At 48.1% G+C, this 24,375-nt stretch overlaps 1 protein-coding gene across 1 annotated transcript in view; it reads left to right on the top strand.

Moving 5' to 3' along the window:
* The window catches only part of Slc4a5 (solute carrier family 4 member 5), a 66,089-nt gene that overhangs the window by 6,997 nt on the left and 34,717 nt on the right, over positions 1–24,375 (top strand). Inside the window, exons 2-11 of the mRNA XM_087907545.1 lie at positions 12,454–12,614; positions 13,332–13,484; positions 14,464–14,559; positions 15,676–15,731; positions 16,487–16,644; positions 18,471–18,558; positions 20,367–20,521; positions 21,082–21,270; positions 23,036–23,210; positions 23,807–23,940. Of these exons, the coding sequence (XP_087763671.1) occupies positions 12,454–12,614; positions 13,332–13,484; positions 14,464–14,559; positions 15,676–15,731; positions 16,487–16,644; positions 18,471–18,558; positions 20,367–20,521; positions 21,082–21,270; positions 23,036–23,210; positions 23,807–23,940 (1,365 nt within the window). The remainder of the gene's footprint in view (positions 1–12,453; positions 12,615–13,331; positions 13,485–14,463; positions 14,560–15,675; positions 15,732–16,486; positions 16,645–18,470; positions 18,559–20,366; positions 20,522–21,081; positions 21,271–23,035; positions 23,211–23,806; positions 23,941–24,375) is intronic.

Genomic DNA, 24,375 nt, shown 5'->3' with positions numbered 1-24,375 from the left:
ACTATCATCAAGTGGTTTTCCATTTGGTATCTAACCTGCTTCTCGCTCCTCTTCCTTCACTAACACACACACAAGCCAGACTTTTCTGGTGAGCAAGCCGGAAAATAGCGAGTGTGTACATCTGAGAGTGTGTGTGCGCATGTGAGCGCGAAAGAGTGGATGTGTAGGCCACAGAGAAACTACTGATGCTGTTTCCCAGTTGGTGTTCACTTTGCGTGTCTGTATGTGCCGATGTCTGGGGGCAGAGCACACGTGTGCTGTGGCACATGTGCAGAGAGACTTGATGACTTGGCAAGCAAGCACCTTCACCCACCAAGCCGTCTTGCCCATTCCTTTCTTGTTTTTTGAGATAGGCTATCTTGTGGACCTGGAGCCTGCTAAGGGAGCTAGATCGGCTAGCCTGCATTCCCCAGACATCCATTCATCTCTATTTCCACCTTGGGGTTGCAATCCCACGTCACTCAGCGCTCCCAGGATGCTGTGTTAGGTCCCTTGGGAGAATTAAGACAAGCAAGCCTGGGCTTATCCTATGACTACTAGCACAGGTAGATACTGGGGTACTTTTTCTGTTAAAGGCTAGGATGAAAATACCTTGGGCTTTGGACTCATGAATACTATCTTCTCTTGCCACCTCATCTTTTTCCTCCTCTTTCTCTTCCTCCTCCTTCTTAACGACGACGCTTTAAATATGTAACAAAAACTGAGCCCGTGATGGCTCGGCTCAGTGCTGACCAGGACACCTGAAGAAGTAACATCAAAAGCTGGATGTGGTGGCTTGCATCTGTAATCCCAGCACCCCTATGGGATGGGAGAGGGAGATAGGAAAGCCAGAAGCTCTTAGGGCAACTGGCTCAAATCAGAAAGCCCAGCAGCGGAAACAAGCCAGCCCCTGTTCTGACAGGCGGAAGGCAAGAACCAGCCCCTGCAAAGTATTCTCCGACCTCAACGTGTGTGCCGTTGCATGTGTGAGTGTATGCGTGTGCATAAAAACATTCCTTTAAAATTTTTGTTTTGTGTGTGTGGGGGAACATGTATCTGGGTATCATGTGTATGTCTGATACTCACAGAGGCCAGAAGAGGCATCAGAACCCCTGGAACTGGAGTTACAATGGTTTCAAATTTTCATATGGAAACCTGGGGATAGAACCTACATCTTCTAGAAAAGCAGTCAGTGCTCTTAACCACTGACCCACCTCTCCAGGCCCTAGAAACTATGCCATCTGAGCTGACCAGACAAAAACAGGCTGCAGTCACTCCTAGCTCAAGGGGCCTCGTGTTCTGGCTCCTGGCCTAGTGTAAAGGCAGGCGTGTGCTCAGATAGATGCTAACTGAGCTCCAGGATAGCACGTCCAAACTTTGAGAACACAGGCTCCACTGTCAAAGGACTTGTCCTCAGACCCTGTCTAAGCTGCACGACCTTGGGAAGGGGGGCTGTCCTCGAAGGGCCTCTGTCTCCCCATCTGTAGAGGATAAAGTTGAGGAAACAGTGGAGGAACATGTTACACGTGAAGCAGGGCGCCTGGAACCTGCAAAGTTTTAGCCTTGGACCCCTGGGAGGCCTCGTCGTAGAGAAGTGAACTTGGCCTGGCCCTGAAGAGAAAAGTGGGTGAGAGGGTGTGAGGGTCAAGATCAGGAAGGAGACAGTACAAATCGGGGCTGAGGGACCAGTGCGAGCTGGTGTTTGAAAGTCCTCTGGAGAACTATAGAAACCTCGGATGTACAGACAAGGGGACTCAGAGAGGCACAGACCCCAGAGCCTTTCCCCCAGATGCCAAGTTCAGAATTAGCTGGTTGCTTTTTCTGTGTTTGCTCTGTTGTAGGCTGTGTATTATAAGGCGGATGGATCCCTCCCCTGATGCCTGGGAGCGGGGCTGCCACAGCTCCCTCCGGACAGCTTCCTCCTTGTCCAGGGAAGGCAGTCACTTCCTAGGAGGGGCGGGCTCGCCAGTAATTCCCAAATGCCAGACATGCCTAAACCCTTACAAAGGTTTTTAGGACAGCTTAAAGGGAGACTTCAAATCACAGATAGCCAGGTAACCATGGCAGGAAGAAAGTGGGTTCATTCCATTAAGAAAGAGGGCTCCATCTGTCTGATCCTGGTCTCAGGCATGTCTCATCGTTGGAGATGGGGGCTTCCAGCTCCTTGTCCTAAATCTATTAAACAACAGAATCGCTTAGCCAACGTGTCTCATTTCGATGCTATACTCAGCAACATCTTGGTGATAATTTGACTTTTCCCATATGCCTACCAAGGAGAAAACGCAAGGATTGGAAGGCGAGCCTAGCCCTTTCGACTGTTAAAAACCTTACTGCAAAATAAGCAAGTTGTGCATTAAGTTTCTACACCTACTCTTGCAGGCTGGTTGTTATTAGTCACGGCTCTTATTTGGTCAGCTCTGGGGTGAAAGTGGTTACCCCAACAGGTCCGCAAGGCCTTCGGATGCTCACCAGCTCCTCCTCTGCCCTCTAAACTCTCGGCTTGTGTGTCAGCACTTCAGTCGTGCTTTTATATGCGATAGTCCTTCAAATTCACTGCCAAGTTTGATGAACCATGGCTATGTGTTTAAGTTGGCTGTAGAAACCACATACTCTTTTCTATTCACATACCTACCTTAATACACATGCTTTAAAAATGCTACATTTTGTTTACTTATTTGCAAGCCTGTGTGTGTGTGTGTGTGTGTGTACACATGCATGTCACAGAGTGCATATAGAGGTCAAAGGACACCTTGCAGGAATCAGCTCGCTCTCCCCGTCTCTTTCATTAGGGTTTTCAGGACTGAACTCAAGTCCTCCGGCCTGGCAGCAAGTACCTTCATCTACTGAGCCATCTCATCAACCCTGTGTAATTTTCATTTTATTTTTATATAATTTGTTTTATGTTCATTGTTTTGGTGTTTTGCCTGCGTGTATATCTGTGTGAGGGTGTCAGATCCCCTGGAACTAGAGTTACAAACAGTTGTGAGCTGCCACATGGGTGCCGAGAGTTGAATTCCGGTCCTCTGGAAGAGCAGCCAGTGCTCTTAACTGCTGAGCCACCTCAGCCCCCGCCACGTGGTTCTGTATAGTGTGACTTTGTCATGTAAATTGTGAAAGCAGGACAGGTCTGCTTACCTGTTCCATTCTTTAAATTGCGTTTGTATGTATGTGTATAGTTTTTCAAGACAGGTTTCTCAGTGTAGCCCTGACTGTCTTGGAATTTACTTTGTGGAACAGGCTGGCCTCAAATTCACAGAGATCCACCTGACTCTGCCCGCTGAGTGCTGGGATTAAAGGCGTGCGCCACCACACCTGGCCATTCACATTCTTTAATGGATTTATTTATTTTATTTTGTGTGAGTGTTTTTCCTGTATGTATGTTTTGTATCACATGTATGCTTGGTGCCCCCAGAGATCAGAACAGGGCATTAGTTCTCCTGGAGCTGGGGTTACAGATGGTTGTGAGCCACCTCGTGGGTGCTAGAGACCAAACCCAGATCCTCAGAGAAGGCACTGGTGCTCCTAACTGTTGAGTCATCGCTCCAGTCCCAGGTGTTCCATTCTTCAGAAACTTCCCTCCCATTTCTGCACAGCATTCTTGTGGAGGACAGGGTCCAGACAGAGCTTGCTGAGTCCTCACACAGCTCTAGGAAAATGACAATTGGCTCATAACTGTATTAGCACTCTCGGTTTGTTATGGGACATGCGGGGTCCTGACATCACTCAGCTGGGAAGTTAAGCGGCTTTGCTGGATGATGGGGACCAGCTCACATTCGTGTTTCTTTTTAAGAAACGAATCTATGGGCTCAGCAGTTAAGAGCATTTACTGCTCTTCCAAAGACTGGGGCTCAGTTCCCAGAACCCACAATGGAGGCTCACAACTGCCTGTAACTCCAGTTCCAGCACATCCGACATCCTCTTCTGGCCTCTGCAGACATGTACCTCATTTATTTCACACATGCAGGCAAAACACTCAAACACATAAAAGGAAATAAATATTATTTTGTTAAAATATTGTTACACATATAAAGATGAATTGCAGGGCTGTGCCGATGAGCCAATGGATAAAGGTTCCTGCTGTCAGATCTGATGACCTTTCATTGCCTGGGACCTACGTGACAGTGGGGGAGTCAGCTCCTGAAAATTGCCCTCTGACTTCCACAAGGACACTGTGACATGCTCATGACCACAGAATTACACACACTCCCGAATAAGAAATGCTGCGGGACTGGAGAGATGGCTCAGAGGTGAACAGCACTGACTCTTCTTCCACAAGTCCTGAGTTCAAGTCCCAGCACTTGGAGGCTCACAACCGTTCGTAATGAGATCTGGTGTCCTCTTCTGGCATGTAGACATGCATGCAGGCAGAACATTATTTTTTAATAAATAAATAAATCTTTTTTTAAAAAAAGAAATGTAATAAAAATGTTGTAGTGGATTACAAACAGACCTTAGACAGCTGCTGAAATTACCTAGAGAAGTTAAGATTTGAGGCAGTGGGTGAAGGGGTAAGAAAATTACAGCACAACTCAGTGAGGAAACTTAAGTTTGTGTATGACAGCAGCCAGGTGTGGTGGCACAAACCGACCAACCCAGCTCTTGAGAGTCCAGGGGTTCAGGAACATCCTCGGCTACACAGCAAGTTTAAGGCCAGCCTGGGCTAAGGCCAACCTGGGCTATAAAATAAAAATCAAACAAAAAATAAACAAAAAATTCACACAGGTATATATTTTTCTTTTAAAAAGATTTTTATCTTTTATTTATGTGTTTATGTATGGGAGATTGGATTTGTGCACATGTGTGCAGGTGCCTGAGGGCAGGGAATCCCCCAGAGATGGATTTATCAGTGGATTGTGCTGGGGATTGAGCTCAGATCCTCAAGAGCAGCACATACTCTTAACTCCCAAGCCATCTCTCCAGTCTCAAACAGAATACTTTATTTTTAGGACTTATTTTTACTAATTTATTTTTCATTTATTTGTTTTATGTATACGAGTGTTTTGCCTGCATGTCGGTATGTGCACCATGTGCATACAGTGTCCTCAGAGGCCAGAAGGGGGCATCGGATCACTTGGAACTGCAGTACAGACAGTTGTGGGCTGCCAAGTGGGTGCTGGGACCAGAACCTGGGTTCTTTGCAAGAGCAGTAGCTGGTTTTAATCGCAAAACTATGGCTCCAGCTCCACCAATATTTTTCTTAAAATAATAAATGTTTAGAATCAACATAGCCTTAGCATCAAAAGTTGTATTCCTCAGGAGATAGAATTGCATTATAAATTATTTAAAATTACCATATGTGGCAGGACATAACAATAATCCCAGCCTTTACAAAGCTGAAGGAGGAGGGTCATAAGTTCAAGGCCAACCTGGGCTACAGTTCAAGTTCAGGACAAGCTTGGGCTACACAGGGGACTGTCTTAGTTACTATTGCTGTAATGAGATACCATCATCAAGTTGACCAAAAGCAACTTGAGGAGGAAAGGGTTATTTGGTTTACACCTCCACATCACAATTCATCACTGAAGGAAGTCAGGACAGGAACTCAAGCAGGCCATGAGCACGGAAGCAGGAGCTGATGCAGAGGTCATGGAGGGATGCTGCTTACTTGCTTGCTCCTCATGGCTTGTTCTTACAGAACCCAGGATCACAAGCCCAGGGGCAGCATCATCCCTAATGCACTGGGCCCTCCCCCATCAATTACCAATTAAGAAAATATCCTACAGGCTTGCCTACAGCCAGATCTTATGGAGACTTTTTTCTCAATTGAGGTTTCCTCCTCTCAAATGACTATAACTTGTTTCAAGTTAACATAAAACTAACCAGCACAGGGATATTATATTAGAGACAAAACAAAATAAAAACAGACAGATAAACAAAAACAAATTTCATTGGGGACAGAGCTCAGTTGGTAGAAGACTTGCTTAGTGTGCAAGAAGCACACATAAACCAGATCCATGAAACTGGAGTTATAGATGGTTGTGAGCGCCATGTGGGTGCTAGGAATCGAACCCTAATCTTCTGCAAGAGCAGCCAGTGCTCTTATAGTCTAGCTGTCTCAGCAGCCCTTCTGCATCTTCCCTTTAAATAAATAACACCAACGTCTAGTTCCCAGGGTTCTAAAATTTGGATGTAATTAGTCTGGGATTCACCTTGGATTTTGCAGCTCAGGCTGGCCTCAAACTCAGCTACGCAGCTGCGAATGTTTTTGAACTTCTTTGTTTAGATTATTTAAAATGCATTATGTGTGTGCCTGCACACTGGTGTGATGTGGGACAGAGGGTGACTTCGTGGAGTTAGTTTTCTTGTTCCACCTTTATGTGGGCCCCAGACTCACACTGAGATCACTAGACTCTTGGCAAGCACACTTACCCACTGAACCATCTGGCCAGTCAACCTTGAATTTCTGATCTTCCTGCTTCTACTTTCCAAGTGCTGGCACCATCATGTTGGGTTTGGTTGTTTGTTCGTTGTCTTGTTTTTGTTTGATACAGGGTCTCACTATGTAGCCCTAGCAGCCTGGAACTCACTATGTAGACCAGGCTGGCCTCCAACTTTCTGAGATCCACCTGCCTCTGCCTCTGCCTCTTGAGTGCTGGAACTAAAGGTGTGCACCACTACACCTGGCTATGCCAGGTTGTTTTTCATGTGGTGCTTGGGGATCACACACAGGCTTCCTGCATTGTGGGCAGGCACTCTCCTGACTGAGCTCCAGCCCCAGCTCTATCTTGGTTTTCAGTCCTTCCTAGACCTTCCTAGGCCTGAGGGTTTGTGTTCGGAGTCTGGACTGTACCTGGTGGCCAGTCCTGGGATGCTCTTTCTCTTGCTTGTGTTAATGTCTGCATCAGCAGTGACCTGTCAAGTTACCAGCTGCAGAAAAGACCTCAGGTCTGAACCTCCCTCTTTGGGACAGAGAGCTGCTTTCCGGAACTTGTGACTCTTTAAGGTTCTGTTCAGAGACGGGAACACCTGGCTCCTGCCTCCGGCATGCACGGAAATGGAGGCCATGGCACTGACCAGGACTGGATGAAATACCTAAAAGTCTTTTTCCAACTCAGAGATTTTCTTTCCACTTGACCTGTTTCTCTAACTCTAAGCCAACTGTGGCATAAAGGTTGCTTTGCAGTGAATTGTTTGAGATTACATGAACCATTCCATCAAGCATCCACAAGCTTGTAAACCTGGCTTTGACCAGAGGCTTTAGAAATAGCCTGTGTCTTTATTCAACTTAGAAAATATTTAAGCATTTGGGTTACAGAAAGTTCAAATTTACACAAAAATAGTGTGTATTCGAATGCATCTCCATGTACCCATCACCCAGTTTTCAACCATTACCAATTAGCTCATGACCAATCTCAAGGTCCCCCACACCCTGATCCAGACATATTCCCAGGTCATATTAGCCGGGTCATATGCTCCAGGTCCTTTAACGCAAGTCCCAACCACCACATCATTCCACCTGCAGATGCTTGAGTATTTGTCTCTAAAAAATGAGATCACCTTCTGTAAGAATATTTTAGATTGATTTGTTATTATTGTATGTGTATTGCTATATGCAAATATATATATATATATATATATATATATACATACACACACACACACACACACACACACACACACTTGGTGCCTGTTGAGTTGAGGGCATCAGATCCCCTGGAAATGGAGTTGTGGACAGTTGTGAGCCATCATGTGAATGCTGGGAATCAAACCCAGGACCTGTGCAAGAGCAGCAAGTGCTCTTAACTGCTGAACCATCTCTCCAACCTGAGGTCACCTTCTTTTACTTTTTTTTTAATAAATTTATTTATTTATTATTTTACACCCCAGCCACAGTTTTTCCTTCCTCCTTTCCCCCCAGTTCCTCTCTGCCACCCCCTTCTGTTCCTATCCCCCAATCCACTCCTCCATTTCTGTTTAGGAAAGGGCAGGTCTCCCATGAGTGTCAACAAAACATGGCGTATCAAGTTGCAATAAGTCTCAGTAACCCCCACCCCCCAATGTAAGGCTGGACATGGCAACCAAGCCAGTATGAGGAGAAAGGATTATAGGAGCCAAAGGGGTGAAAGACACCTCAAGAAAACTCACAGAACTAACTAACCTGGGCTCTTAGGGGCTCAGAGAGACTGAACCGGCAACCAGGGAGACTACATGGGACTGAACTAGGCACTCTGCATACATGTTACAGTTGTGTAGCTTGGTCCTCTTGTGGGACTCCTAACAGTGGGAACAGGCTGCCTCCAACTTTTACAGGCTTTGGGGATCCTACTCTTTATACAAGGTCACCATGTTTTTTTTTTTTTTTTAAAGATTTATTTATTATGTATACAACATTCTGCCTGTGTGTATACCCACACACCAGAAGAGGGCACCAGATCTCATTACAGATGGTTGTGAGCCACCATGTGGTTGCTGGGAATTGAACTCATGACCTCTGGAAGAGCAGATGGTGCTCTTAACCACTGAGTCATCTCTCCAGCCCCACCGCCTTCTTTTTAACGCAACTGCGGTAACATTGTCGTATGGCTGGCCTGGTAAGGAAAGCCTGAAATCTCAGCATTTGGGGGACTGAGGTAGAAGGTTCATGAGTTCTATATCAGCCTGGGTTACATACAGAGCAAGATCCAGTCTCTAAAATAAAATAAAGGTAATTACAACTAAACCATTGCAATACCTAAAAAGAAGTGACAAGAATTCGTTAATTTCATTCAATTATGCAGCCATGCCCACATTCCTTAGATCAGTTCATCTAGTGTTCAAAACCACGGATGAGTTCTTTCTTCCTTTCTGCTTCTCTCCCAAAGAGGTAGAGGTAACTGCTGCTGTGGCTGCTCCTCCTCCTCCTCCTCCTCTTCCTCCTCCTCCTCCTCCTCTTCCTCCTCCTCCTCCTCCTCCTCCCCTCCTCCTCCTCCTCCCCTCCTCCCCTCCTCCTCCTCCTCCCCTCCTCCTCCTCCTCCTCCCCCTCCCCTCCTCCTCCTTCTCTTCTTCTTCTTCTTCTTCTTCTTCTTCTTCTTCTTCTTCTTCTTCTTCTTCTTCTTCTTCTTCTTCTTCTCTCTTCCCTCTTCTCCCTTCTCCCCTTCTTCCTTTCCCTTTTACCTCCATAACCCACTAAATAAATATGCAACCTCAAAAACAAAACAAAACCACAGTTGGTTGGGTTAGGCACATGTACTTGGGAGGCAGCGGCAGGTGAGTCTCTGTGAGTTCAAAGCCAGTATAGCCACACAGTGAGTTCAGGCCAGTCAGGACAATAAAGAGAAACTTTCTGCATTGAAGGACACATGTACCTTCCTTCCCCCTCTGTGTTTATCCCCAGCAGTTGTAATGGATGAAGTTGCATCAGCTTTACCAGCTTTCCACAGTCTCCTGCTGTTATTGCATGCATGGGCTAGTGTCTAACACGCCTTGCTGCCCTCCTGGATCTCCCTCTAAGCTCAGAGCAGAGCAGTGCCTTCCCCATCTTCATCCCCTGTCTTCCCTTGGGAGTTTGGGGCTTGCAGTGCCTAGTGTGCCTGGCTTTTCCATGGGCTTTTACCCCTACCTTTGTGCCTCTGCGGTCAATGTTGCTGGTCTATGGTAATCTTTTTTAGACTATTCTGAGGATTTTAAATGTATTTTTTTCTTTTTAATTATGTGTATGGGGTTGGGCAGGGAATATATGCCATTGCCTGCTGAGGTCAGGAGCTGGAGTTACAGGGAGTTATGAGCTGTCTGACATAGGTTCTGGGAGCAAAACTCAGGTCCTTTGCAAGATCAGCAAGAGCTCTAATCCACTGAGCCACCTCTCTAGCCCTTCGCTTACACTTTCATCTACCTCTGCAGGTATTCATCACGTTGACACTGAAATCCAGTTCTTCTTCTAGCACACAAAGCTGTAGGAAGCACCTTTGCGCTCATTTTATAAAAGTAGGTGTGTGATTGATGTTGAAGGGGGCCACTAGTTAGTTCCCGGCTGCTCAGCCCTGAAATAATCACACAGAAGCTATATTAATTAAATTACTGATTGACCCATTAGCTCTAGCTTCTTATTGGCTAACTCTTATATTAATTTAACCCATTTCTATTAATCTGTATATCACCACGAGGTCATGGCCTACCAGCAGAGTTTTAGCATGTCTATCTCTGGTGCCAGCGGCTCCATGGCATCTCCCTCTCCACCTTCCTTCTCCCTCATTCAGTCCAGTTTTTCCCGCCTACCTAAGTTCTGCCCTATCAACAGGCCAAGGCAGTTTCTTTATTCATTAACCAATAAAAGCAACACACAGACAGAAGGACCTCCCACACAAATTGCACACCTGCCATACCCCTAGAAACAGCCACCGGGTCAAAAGGTACACACACTAACTACCGAAAGGAAGTGGTAGTGCTACACTACTGTGCACTGTGCATTGTGCACCGTGCACTGTTGTACACCGTGGCATGTGCTGTTTATCAGCACAGGACCTTGTCAGTCTTTATAGGTTAGTTGTTGTTAGTGGTGGTATAAGATTTCTTTAGTTTATTTTTATGTGTATGAGTGCTTGCCTGCATGTATGTATGCATGTGCACCATGTGTGTGCAGTTTCTATGGAGGCCAGAAGAGGTGTTAGATCCCCTGGAACGAGAGTGAGTTAAAGACAGCCGGTCCTGTCACGTGGGTGCTGGGAACTGAGCCTAGGTCCTCTGCAAGAAGAGCGAGAGCCCTTCAGCCGAGCCATCTTTCCAGTCCCAGACTTTAGTTTTTGGCAGTCTGAGGAATGAAGGTAGCACATTGTAGTAGCTAAGGAGCCCAGGTCACTAGCAAATGCCACATTTTCATTCCTCCTCATGTCTCCCAGGAATGGCTCATTTTCTGAAATTTCTTATTGAGTGGAAGGAGTTTTGTTAGAAATAATAGTCTTTTGGTGCTCCGTGACAAATATATCTCCTGATACATCACTTTGCTTTGAACTCAGTCAATATCTATCCCAAACAAAACTAAAACACAAGATGAGGGGCTGGAGAAATGGCTAAAGTGTGGGCTGCTCTTCTGAGGACTTGAGTTTGGGTCCCAGAATTTACATGGGGGCTCAAATCATCTGGAATCCGAGATCCAGGGGCCCCGATGCCCTCCTCTGGTCTTTGGGGCCACTTCATGCATACAATGTACTTATATAAGGCAAACTTGCATACACATAAACTAAAAATAAATCTTTAAAAACAACAAGGGTCGGATGGTGGTGGCGCACTCCATTAATCCCAGCACTCAGGAGGCAGAGGCAGGCGGATCTCTATGAGTTCAAGGTAAGCATGGTCTACAGAGCGAGTTCCAGGACAGCCAGGGCTACACAGAGAAATCGTCTTGTCTCACTCCCCAGTGCTGGGATTTCAAGCTTACACCTCCACACCTGTGGCTATTTGTGTGGCTACTGAGGACTGAATTCAGGTCCTATGCTTATGCAGCAAGTACTTTATTGGCATAACTGTCTCCCCCACGCACACCCTTCCGAGAGAAATACTTTTTATCTGGGGACATTTCCCGCGTTCTTAGAAAACCGCAAGAGGCGCTATTGAGGAACCAATCCTCAGCAACCAGGTTCTAATTGAGACTTTTTTAAAAAAGCCAATTTTATTACTATAAAAATAGCCTGATATTGTCTTATTTAAGTCGTAAATTATTTTTGATGTATAGAGCTGTTCAACCATCGTATTCTATTGTTAAAATACTTTTGTCACCCCAGAATGATTCCTCGTGCCTGTCTGTTATCATTTTGTCCTTAGCATGACAATCTCGTCAGTGTGGGGACAGGCAAAGAGCAGCCCTAAGAGATCATCTGCTTGTGAATTCAGGGCCAATGTCTCCAACAGTATGTTCTCACAGGTCTGTGTCTACTTGGGTGACAACATTTTTCCGGAGAAGACACACATACACATCTTCTTGCCCCAGATGGGAAGTTCATGACAGACATTGGTGAACTGCGGGTTTTATTGGGGTTACTTATAGGAATACTTACAGGGTTACTTCCTGGAGTGGACATACTCAAAGACAGCTGTATCACTAAAGCCCACCCAGCATGGATGACAGCTCACAAAGCTGGGGACCTGGAGCACACTGCACAGCCTGCAGCAGCTCAACAAGTTAGAGAGTGTCCTTTCCAAGTGACTAAATTGGTCTAAACCTCTTCCGGGCAGCTCAGCTTGTTTCTGTCTCTTTCGGGTAGCTTGGTTCATCTGAGAGTCTTCTTTACAGCTCAACCCTGCTCCTCTGAGAGGGAGGGACTCTCAGCCTTTATTGCTTACTCTAGCAGGGAGGGGTCTACTGAGTCTGGTCAGTTTTAGGGACTTTATGAAGCTATTGTGAGTTGTTTGCCTTCCTTTTTAAGGAGCTTCCTGCAGGATGACATTTTTTTTTTTTTTTATCTCAGAGGAAAGTGCTGTGCAGGGCTTACTGGGGAGACCTGGGGCAGGCCTCCTCCTGAGAGTACCAGTCATGCTGAGCCCCGTTCTTACCTCTTCCAGGTGGATAAAATTCGAAGAAAAGGTGGAAGAAGGAGGAGAACGCTGGAGCAAGCCCCACGTGTCCACGCTGTCCCTGCACAGCCTCTTCGAGCTCCGCACCTGCCTGCAGACGGGGACAGTGCTGCTGGACCTGGACAGCGGCTCCCTACCACAGATCATAGGTGAGGCGAGGGCATCTCTGCCGTGGTCCCCACAAACGAGGGTCCATGTGACTGGCCAGTTCAACCCTCGCCTGATTCTGCAGAGATGAGTTTGATTCTGAAGCTATCTCCAGACAGTGTCCTAGATGCCCTGATTTCCACACTGCACAGACCTCCAACCGCTAGGTGAAGAGCATCCTTGAAGTGTGGTTCAGCAAGGCAGCAGACAGGAAAGGGGCTCCGTGAATATGCAGAGGGTACTATTGCCATGGCAACTTGTTCCTTTTTCAGAGGAAATGGGCCATCTTTCTTCTTTAGCAAACTAACTCCTGCTAAATTGAGTGTCAAAAGAGAAGGTGGCTTGCCTCTTGTCCCTAAACATCCCTGTGATTTTTATTCTATCTAGTGCATTTGATTTGGCTGTAACTATTTCTCCTCTAAAAGAGAATTCATTGGGGAGAATGAAAAGCCTTTGTCACAGCGTCCTGGCACACTTATAGGTTCTATTTCATGCATGCTTCACAACAGGGATAGAAAGAGCATAGGCTTCTAGCCACACGTGCACACAGCTGGAGATATATACACAACTTTATACATGAAGAGATTGGGGGTGGCAGTCCCAGCAGTCAGTGGGCAAAGCCACAGAACTACCTTCAACTCCCTGATCCCTTTGCTCATACAATCCCCAGGGAAGAATCCAGACCCCACATGGGCCTGGCCTGTTTATTTCTCTTCCAGATGATGTCATTGAGAAGCAGATAGAGGACGGGCTTCTGCGACCAGAACTCCGGGAAAGGGTCAGCTACGTGCTCCTGAGGAAGCATCGTCACCAAACCAAGAAGCCCATCCACCGCTCCCTTGCAGACATTGGGAAGTCGGTGTCCACTACAAGTGAGTAGGCTATTCTCAGGTGGGCACAGGACATGTAGCCAGGAGAGCCCATCTCAGTAGCTGGAAGTCTCTGACTTCATGATCCTGAAGAAATGCTGAGGTTCTGGGGCTCCCCCAGCCTCTTTCTCTGGAAGACCTGGAGCGGGAGCAGCCATACTCTATATTGTCCTTGACACCAGAGCACAAACAGACGGTTCACAGCCAGGCCTGCACATGGCAACGGCTTCAGTCCTTGAAAGGTGTCCTAATGCCTAGATCCCACGCGGGAGCTCTGGATTGTGGTGGTCTGGAGAGCATCCTGGGAAAGAGCGATAGGTTAGAACCTTCCCAGAGACCCGTGCAGCACCAGGGAATGCCTATAGGGATGGCTTGTTATGAAACAGCTGGGTTTTCCACTAAGCCCTGCCCCCAAGAGAAGCCAGGACCCTCCATAGAAAACAGAACACATGAAGGTGTGGGAGCATTGAGGTCACCCCAAGTGTGCCGGGGCTTGTATACCTGGCTTCTAGTGTCATTATGACCAGCAAAGCCTGGTGCCATTTGGGGAAAGCAGACTGTACACTCTAGAAGACTGTTCACATTGGCTCAGTATTTGAGAAGTCTGAGGGCCCTAGCCCTGGTCAGCCCAGCAGACAAGCATAGGAGCCAGAGAGTGACAGAATCAGAGATAAAGGCAGATAGCCTGTTGCACCCAATGTTGATTTAACCAGCTGTGGATTCTATCACCCTTTCCACTGTACAAATATTTACCTGGGTCTCCTGGAAAGTCAGCCAGGGCTCTGAATCACTGAGCTATCTCTCCAGCCCCGTTCCCAGGTAATCTTATTCACCCTATTTCTCTAAGCATTATTCTTGGAAGGGAAGCTATGTCTTGTAGCAGCTTTGTTTAGTCTGAAGGGACTACATAGCCACTGTGCTAACCAGAGAGTCTGTAGTGGCAAGGACACTGGGGCCACATGCCCTCCCCTCCCCCTTCCAGATCGCAGCTCTGCCAGGAGCCCCTCGGCAGGCCCAGCTCTGCACCGTTCCACCGAGGACCTGAGGATTCGGCACAGCACCAGCTACGGACATCTCTGTGAGTGTTCTCTGTTGAGCTCTGGCTGTGACAGAGGTGGAGTGTCCACATATCCATGGGTGGAGAAGGTAGAGCCCAGGGTCCACATATCCATGGGTGGAGAAGGTAGAGCCCAGGGTCCACATATCCATGGGTGGAGAAGGTAGAGCCCAGGGTCCACATTTCCATGGGTGGAGAAGGTAGAGCCCAGGGTCCACATTTCCATGGGTGGAGAAGGTAGAGCCCAGGGTCCACATATCCATGGTGAGGGCTAAGAAGGTGGGCTTGGGGCTAGAGCAATGGCTCAGAGGTTAAGAGCACTGACTGCTCTTCCAGAGGTCCTGAATTCAATTCTCAGCAACCACATGGTGGCTCACAACCATCTATAATGGGATCAGGTGCCCTCTTCTGGCCTGCAGGCAAACATTGAGGCAGAATACTGTGTACATAATAAATAAAATCTTAAAAAAAAAAAAGGAATACCGCTTGGTGCAGGAGAATTGTCTGTATTCTGTCAATTTATGTTTTAAATAAATGCTGATTGGCCAAGCAGGAAATATAGGCAGGAAAACCAGACAGGAAGTAGAAATGATGCAATGAGAACAGGAGAATTCTGGGAAGAAGGAAGCTGATTCCTCCCACTCCTGCCCAGATCACCGAAGCAGCAGGATGTGACCTGCCAGCTGAAAAATGTACAGAGCCATATGGCAAAAATAGATCAGAATAATGGGTTAATATAAGTCATAAGAGCTAATAAGAAACCTGAGCTAATGGTTTATAACTTATAGAGATCTCTGTGTGATTTTCTTTGGGGCTAAACAGCTATGGGGTACTGGGCAGGACAGAAACCCCAACAAGCCAGCCCATCATGTTACAGCAGCTAAAAAAAAAAAAAGGTAGGGCCCAAGCAGAGCTCAAGCTATGAGTACTCATTTTTTAAGGAATGAGTGAGTGTAGAGCCTGGAGTCTAGCTGCTTGTTCAAGCAAGCTTCCCTTGAAGAGAAAGAGAGTGGGGATGACAGCCAAAGGAGCTGCAGAGCTGAGGGAAGGGCACCTGGCTGCCGCCTTCAGGGCCAAGGGCAGAGACTGCTGTGAGCCTGGCTTCCCCTCATAAGCCTGCTTTCCTGTCTCTCCTAGGTCACGCCCAGAGTAGAAGCATGAATGACATCTCTCACACCCCAAACACAGACCAGGTAGGACAGCGCTGCCCTAGACTCAGAGGTAGGCAGGGAAGGAGGAGGCCTTCGGTGTCAAGAGTGGAGAGCCTTGAGGACCTTTCTCTGCAGGGACCAGACACCCCCAGGACTGAGAAGAATGTAGAAGTAACCCACCAGATAGCTCTGGAGAAGAGAGGCCATAAAGACGGAGGGTGGGACAGTTTGAGCAGAGGACTTTCCATCTGTTTGACTTTGCCCTGGACAGCTGGTAGCCAGCAGGACTGGAGTGAGACCCCCCCTAAGTGGTCTAGGTTTTAAGGTTGAAGAACCATGAGTTTTCCAGGAGGTCCACTTGTGGGGAACCTGGAAGCATTCTTAGAGACTGGTCCAGAGATCGCTGTGAGTGAGGAAGCCGGGCCAAGGGCAAACAGACCATCAGAACTGACTTCTCTCAACCACCAAAGGTGAAGGCCTAGAGGGAGGTCTGGGCAGCTTACCACTAAGTTCCAGCAAAGGAGGCTAGGGTGGGAGCTATCCCAGGGCTCTTCTCTGACCCTTAGCTCACACAGCAGTGGAGTGTCTTGGGGTCTAGCCAGTGACGGGATCCTACCATCTATGAAGCCAAAATTGGTCTCGGGTTAACAAACATTGAGTTTCATCATCGACAGAGCTAGAGAGAATATTTGGTCATTTATTTCAGTCTCTTGATAATTTCTGTGGAAATTATGCTCTCTGAAGTGAGAGTAAGAGCATGTCAAGTCTTCTTGGGTTGTATTTTCCTCCTGGAGCAGCGGAGAAACAAATTCATGAAGAAGATTCCCAAGGACTCAGAAGCCTCCAATGTGCTTGTGGGCGAGGTGGATTTCCTGGACCAGCCATTCATTGCGTTTGTTCGTCTTGTCCAGTCTGCCATGCTGGGAGGGGTGACAGAAGTGCCTGTCCCCACCAGGTGAGTCCCTGAAGAGTGCCCCTACACCTGTCCCCACCAGGTGAGTCCCTGAAGAGTGCCCCCACACCTGTCCCCACCAGGTGAGTCACTGAACAGTGCCACACACCTGTCCCCACCAGGTGAATCCCTGAAGAGTGCCCCCACACCTGTCCCCACCAGGTGAGTCCCTGAAGAGTGCCCCCACACCTGTCCCCACCAGGTGAGTCCCTGAAGAGTGCCCCCACACCTGTCCCCACCAGGTGAGTCCCTGAAGAGTGCCCCCACACCTGTCCCCACCAGGTGAGTCCCTGAAGAGTGCCCCCACACCTGTCCCCACCAGGTGAGTCCCTGAAGAGTGCCCCCACACCTGTCTTCAGGGAGCCCCTCCCCACGCCGTCAGCAGGCAGGGATGTCCTTTTAAATTAGTATAGAATCAGGCAAGGTAGTACGTGTCTTTATTCCCAGCACTCAGCAGACAGCTCTGTGGGTCTGGGCTCAGCCTGTTTTACATAGAGAGTTCCAGAACAGCCAGGGCAACAGTGAGACCCTCACAAAAGAGAAAGAGGTTGGGGAAGTCAGTAGCCAGGAAGGAAGTTGCTGAGTGCTCCGGCCAGCAGTGCAAATGTAAAGATGTCCACGAGAGGCAGAAGCACAAATGTTTCTTCAGCAAATAAAGTAGTAAAAGGAAAGTGCTGATCTGGTGAACTGAGCTGGTGAGCTGGTGAGCTGATCTGGTGAGCTGAGCTGGTGAGCTAGTGAGCTGATCTGGTGAGCTGGTGAGCTGATCTGGTGAGCTGATCTGGTGAGCTGATGAGCTGATCTGGTGAGCTGATCTAGTGAGCTGATCTGGTGAGCGGGTGATCTGATCTGGTTAGCTGGTGAGCTGATCTGGTGAGCTGGTGAGCTGATCTGGTTAGCTGGTGAGCTGATCTGGTGAGCTGGTGATCTGATCTGGTGAGCTGGTGAGCTGATCTGGTGAGCTGATCTGGTGAGCTGGTGAGCTGATCTGGTTAGCTGGTAAGCTGAGCTGGTGAGATGGTGATCTGATCTGGTGAGCTGGTGATCTGATCAGGTAAGCTGGTGATCTGATTAGGTGAGCTGGTGAGATGAGCTGGTGGGTAAAGGCATTTGTCACCAAGCCAGACAATCTGAGTTTAATCCTGGGAGATCACACGATGAAAGGAGAGAACTAAGTCCTGAAAATTGTCTTCTATACATCCACGTTTGCTGTGGCGTGTGTGCCATGGCATGTGCATGTGTGTGTGTGCATGCATACACACGTACACACGCAATAACTAGCTAACTAAATAAATGTCAAAAGGAAGAGCCAGGTATGGCAGCACTTGCCTATAATCCTAGTACTTGGTAGAGGCAGGAGGATCAGGAGTTCAAAGTCATCCTTGACTACATAAAGAGTTTGAGCCTGGGTTATGTGAGACCCTGTCTGAAAAACTCAACAAACAAACAAACAAACAAACAAACCAGTAAAAGGAGGTGGAGCGATGACTCAATGGCTAATGGCACCTGCTGCTCTTGCAGAGGACCTGAGTTCAGTTCCCAGCACCCATGTTGAGTGGCTAAAGATCACCTGTTCAAAAACTCCAGTTCAGGGGATTCAGTGCCCCCTTCTGGCCTCAGCAGGCACTGCACTTGGGTGCACATACCTCCCTACAGACGTTCACATAATTAAATATAATAATGATAATGATTAGTTTTAAAAGATTCAAAAGAGGGAAGTTAAAAAGTTAATAATGGAGACATTGAAGGCCAAATAATTCTTCTCTTCATTTGTTTCTATTTTTCCCTCTTTGTTCTTCCTCCTCCATTTTTTTTTTTTTTTTTTGCAGGTTTCTGTTCATTCTTCTAGGACCTTCTGGGAGAGCAAAGTCCTATAATGAGATTGGCCGAGCCATTGCAACCCTCATGGTGGATGATGTAAGTGAGAATATGAAGCAGGCACTGAGTGCTCATAGCTGTGGAACTGGCACAGCCTCCCCTACTCCCCAGCATCACCAGCACAGCTGGCCCCTGCTGTGCACCAGGGACCTAAGGATCATGAGACTCAGGGAAGAGACCCAGACCCTCTCATGAAGGAGCACTATCCAGTGAGAGGGACAGATCTGTAATAATGAAATTATTATTATATTATTATAAATGATAAAAATAAAATCAATCATGCATTAGCTGCCTGGGGAAACTGAGACACACACTGCAGACAAAAAAACCAAGGGTGAGCAGGTAGACCAGCAAGACCTTGGGATGCTAGCCTTCTGGACAAGGGAAGTGATGAAGGCTCAGAGAAGCTGAATGGAGGGACAGCAGCATAAGCTCGGTGTGCGAGCTCCCGAGGGCAACCCCAGGAGATGAGCCTAAGGTCCTGCTCTGTCTCCAGAGTGACGGGAGGCTAGAGGTCTTTAAACACCAACAAACCCAGCAAACCTGTCTCTCTGTAACCTGGCCCTCCTAGTGGGACAGTCTTGGCTCTGGAGAGGTTTTCTCATATGCTTGCTCTGTAGAAACAGAAATGCAAGGTCAAAGAACGCAACAAAAATCCTGCAGAGGTGTTACCAGGGTCGGCGTCTAGGCCAGGTGCATCCAGACTCATTGGCTCTTACTCAAAGACTTGAGATAAAGCTGCACAAAGATTTGCAGATGCAGCAGGGAGACTCAGTTCAAAGCAAAGCAATAGGACAGGTCGGGCACACCGTCAAGAGTAACAGTGGCACATGAATGAGGGTACTCAGGGACCCCCGTTATTGTTGGGGCCTTCTTTGTATGGTATTCAAGAGAAGAGGGATGTAGTCTGGGTGGATGTTTTAAGTGACAGATTAAATTGCACAATCATTTTCCTGTCATGAATGTCCCTTCCCAGAACATGTCTGATTTTGATTATATGCACACCCATCTTTGCATAGGTGTAAGTAGAGGAGTCTGCCTAAAAGTTCTCTTGGAGGGCAGTTTGACTAATTACACAAAACCAGTTCAGGCCAGATGGATCTCCCTACTTTCTTACCCTCACACAAGGAGAGAACCCCTGAACAGACTCCATCTGTGTTTAGTGGCTGTTAAGGGGAAGAGACAATTCCATCGTTCGGAGTGGAGAGTGTGTACGACTCAGGGCACATGGGGACCCTATGTAGCTAATAAGCTGCTAGGTGCATTGCGAAAAGGGGTATGTGTGCGTAGTATATGCAAGTAAAGGTCCTAGACTGCCGAATGTACTATTAATACTAAGTGTGCTGGGCAGTGGTGGCGCATGTTTTTAATCCCAGCACTCGGGAGGCAGAGTCAGGCGAATCTCTGTGAGTTCAAGGCGAGCTACAGTCTACAGTGAAAGTTCCGGGACAGCCAGGGCTACACAGAGAAACCCTGTCTTGAAATAAATAAATACATACATACATACATACATACATACATACATACATACATACATAAAGAGAGAAAGGGAGGGAGGGAGAGAGAGAGAGAGGGAGGAAGAAAGGAAAGAAAGAAAGAAAGAAAGAAAGAAAGAAAGAAAGAAAGAAAGAAAAGCATATTCCCTATACTTGCCTACCTCTAAAATATTACAGCAACCTGGGTTTCAGATCTGAGATGACTGCCCATTCCAAAAACTGGTTCTTTCCTATTGTCCTCTATTTCCCCTACTGCCATTTGTCCTTATCTACCTTTAAACATAGTTGAAATGTGCTCACTCCAAGGAGGGGAGAGCTGAGCCCTCTTTCTCCTTCCTCATCCCTCACCAGCTCTTCAGCGACGTGGCTTATAAAGCCCGGAACCGAGAAGATCTCATTGCAGGAATTGATGAATTTCTAGATGAGGTCATTGTCCTTCCCCCTGGAGAATGGGATCCAAACATCAGAATTGAGCCACCCAAGAAAGTTCCCTCAGCTGACAAGAGGTGTGTGCTAAGGATGTGAACAACAGAGGGCGCTCCACATCAGCGGTTTATTCTCTTCGTGAGAAATCAGAAGCCAGCAGGGCCACTTGTGAACAACTGTAAAGCCGGGTGGGAGTCCGTGTAGGGGGAGGGGTATTATTGAATCATTATTCATGCTTGAATATGTGTGGGTGTCTATGTGGAAGCCTGAGGTTGCCCTGGGAGTTTTTCTTCATTGCTCTCCACCTTACGCCTTGAGGCAGTCTCTCAGTGAACCCAGCGCTGGCAGATTTGGCAAGTCTTGTTCATTCTGGGGTTCCTCTGTGCTGGAATTACAAGTGGCTGCCTTGTCCACCTGATTTGCACATGGCTTCTGGGAATCCCAGTTCTTGTCCTCTTGTTTGGGTGGCAAATGCTTTAATAACTGAGCCATCTCCCCACCTCCGTCTTCACGTCCCCTGCTATTTAAGATATTAAAGTTTTGTTGTTGTTGTTGGAGGGGAAGGGCACAGTCTTGAGGGGCTGGGCCCTTACCAGCATTGAGAGCCCTGCTCTCCCCCATCCCCAACTTTCTCTTTCAGGAAATCTGTATTCTCTTTGGCAGAGCTGGGCCAGATGAACGGCTCTGCGGGCGGAGGCGGTGCCTCGGCTGGAGGAGGTGGCGGTGGCGGAGGGGCAGGAGGCAGCGGGGCCGGCGGAGTGGGCAGTGGAGACGAGGCTGAGATGCCAGCTGTGCATGAAATCGGGGAGGAGCTGATCTGGACCGGAAGGTGCCCGCTCCATGCCCGGCAGAGAGCCTGCAGTCTTGAACCCTCTCTTCCTCCGGTCCTGTTAGCGATCCTTCCGCTGCTGTGTGCAGCGCCTTCTAGGGACGGGGTCTGACCACTGCAGTCTTCCCGAACTCTAGCGAAGCCCCTCTTGGGTCTTGAGAAGAGTTGTGTGGGGTGAGAGGAACAGAAAGACCCCGCCCAAAAAGAAGGAGCCCAAACTCTTCTCTAGACATCCTTTGGTACCCGTGTCGGAAACAGTGTACCACAAATAAGTTAATGTAAAACTACTGAAGTCCATTTTCACACAGGTAGAAATGGAGATGTCAGCGAGGAGCAGGGCCATGGAGGACCCTACCTGCAAATTCCAGGCCTGGGTTGTAATGTGGGACCCTGTCTCAACCCTGGCCTCTAAATAAAGATACCAGCAGGGCATCACTGCCTTTGGGCTTATGGGTAGAGCCTCCTTGGGGTTCTAAAGGCAGCCGAGAGTCTTATGGCAGTCCTTAGCTTGGCAGTTGCATCCCCCAGTTTTTGTCTGTGTTGTTACATGACTTTCCGAGACCCCGGGTGTGTGCTAGGGTAGTATTGCCCTGTTTCTCTAACAGCTGACTCAGAGCCCACTCTTCACAGCTTCATTGTAACTTAACTATATCAGCAACCCCTCCCCTTTTTTTGTAGTCTCATGTAACCCAAGCTGGCCTCAAGCTTGCTACAGCTGAGGATGACCTAGAACTGATGATGCCCCTAAGCCATCCTCTACTGAGCTGAACTCACAGGCACCACCATGTTTGGGTTACAATCCAGGGCTTCATGCACAGGAGACAAGCACTCTACCCACCGAGCTACATTCCCAATCCGAAGGCTTTCCAAATAAAATCGTAGTCACAGGCACCAGGGGTTGAAGGTTTAATGCATCTTTTTAAAAGAAGTACAATCCAATATGTAACAGTTTGTTTTAAAATCTTAGTATTATTTGAAGGCTTCGTTTTTCTCTTCTTTGAGGGGAACAAAAGAAAACTGTTCTGGTCTTTGACTGCTTCTGGAGTCGCCCCAGTTGGCTGAGATTTAGGACAAGGCTCTGTGCCTTAGAACAATGACTTTGGGAATAGAGTTGTGGACTGTGTCTTAGTTCCTCACTGTGAAAAGCACTCTGACAAGAGCGACGTAAAGGAGGAAGGGTTTGTTCTGGTTTGAAATTCAGGTTGCAGCTCATCCATCACGCTGGGGAAGTCAAAGCCGCACGAGCTTAAGAGAACTGGTCACATTGCAGCCACAGCCAGGCAGCAAAACAGTAAATACATGTTCGTTCCCATCTTGCTTTTCCCGTTTAATTCAGTCCCAGATCTGCTGCCAGGGAGTAGCCTCTCCCTCAGTCAAGACAAGTCTTCCAGATCAGTTGGCAAAGTCAAAACAATCCCCAACAGGCATACCCGGAGACCCATCTCCCAAATGATTCTAGAGTCTGTGGAGTTGGCAGTTAACACTGGCCCTTATGTATTATATGGAAGACCGTCACGGTGGGATATTCCCATCAGCACGTCCTTCTCTTGAACAGTTTGCGTCCAGCTCCAGCCTCCCCATTATGGAGGTGCTGACTGCAAACTTCCAGACTGACAAGAGTCATGTCTGGTCCTCAGTGCTCTGGTAGAAAGACTGTAGCTCTATCCACCCCTGCTCCTCACCCCAGACTCCATGGGGCCTTTGGGTCACTCCTGCCCCTCCTGGTGTCTGTAGAGGAAAGCCGTCTCCTGCCTGTCTCAAGCAGGTTCTTTGGGGGACTACGCCTGGACGTCAAGCGGAAGCTGCCCTGGTTCCCAAGTGACTTCTATGACGGCTTCCACATCCAGTCCATCTCCGCAGTTCTGTTCATCTACCTGGGCTGTATCACCAACGCCATCACCTTCGGCGGGCTTCTGGGGGATGCCACGGACAATTACCAGGTGAGCAGGCACTCAGACCAGCAAACATCAGTCAGATTTACTACCACCTGGTGGCCATGAAGAGTTTCAGTTTGTATTCCCCGCACCAAGGTTGCAGGGATCTCCATATGTAGCAGGGACAGAAATAGCTCAGATCAGGCCGTACCACCAAAGCCAACCCCAGCAAGGGTGATAGCACACAAAAGCTGGAAACCTGGAGTGCACACTGCATAGCCTGCAGCAGCTCGACAGGGTGAAGAGTGTCTTTTCTGGGTGGCTCGATTGTCCTGAGTCTCCTGCAGGCGGCTCAGTGTGAGAGTATCACTCAGCAGGCCTTATACTTGATGTCTGCATGGTGCGGGACTAGCTAATGTGTCTGTTCAGATTCAGGGACTTCCTGAAGCCATTGAGTTGTTTGTTTTCTGAACTTGAGGAGCTTCCCTGCAGGATGGAAAGCTTCACCTCCCTTTACAATGGGTTGTTTTACCCCCCCCCCCCTGTAAAACTCCTGCATCCTGATGAGTTTCCCTCCACGATAGAAGGTTTCAGTTTCACGGAAAACTGCCACACCACAGCCTCTTCTGCCTCTCTGAACCTCCTGCTTTCTCACGTGACAGGGAGTAATGGAGAGCTTCCTGGGCACTGCCATGGCTGGTGCCTTGTTCTGCCTCTTCTCGGGGCAGCCCCTCATCATCCTCAGCAGCACGGGACCCATTCTCATCTTCGAGAAGCTCCTCTTTGACTTCAGCAAGTAGGTACCACATGGTAGGCTCCATGCCTACTCTTTGAGGCAGTCAGCTAAGGCGAGGGTGGAGCATAGGTCCAGGCTGAGTTGGGGAGTTGAGGGATAGGAGGATGGAGGGGCCGTGTGAGGAGGGGCATCTTGAGCTGTACTTGTTGGGTGTTTTCTTCTGATTCCTATAAGCTGCCTTGAAGGCATCTGAGTGCCGACTAGCACTTAGGGAGCAAGCCAGGCCACGTCACTGCTCACTGGAAAGTCAGTGTGGTAGAAACAGAGTCTTGGACAGGTGCCTTACAGATTTGGGCTGGACCATTTCCTAAGGTGGCTCCAGACCATTCAGCTTAAAACCTACTCCAAGCACCAAGGTCTTAGCAGCTTCCTGACACTTAGAGAGGTCTTGTCCTAGGACCACCCCAGGCACCCCAGGACTGGGGAGGTGGCTCA

Source organism: Myodes glareolus, chromosome 6 (genome assembly GCF_982192425.1).
Source record: "Myodes glareolus chromosome 6, mMyoGla1.1, whole genome shotgun sequence".
NCBI classification, from domain to species: Eukaryota; Metazoa; Chordata; class Mammalia; order Rodentia; family Cricetidae; genus Myodes; species Myodes glareolus.
The sequence above is the reverse complement of the archived record's forward strand: the minus strand, read 5'-3'. Positions and strand labels throughout refer to the sequence as shown.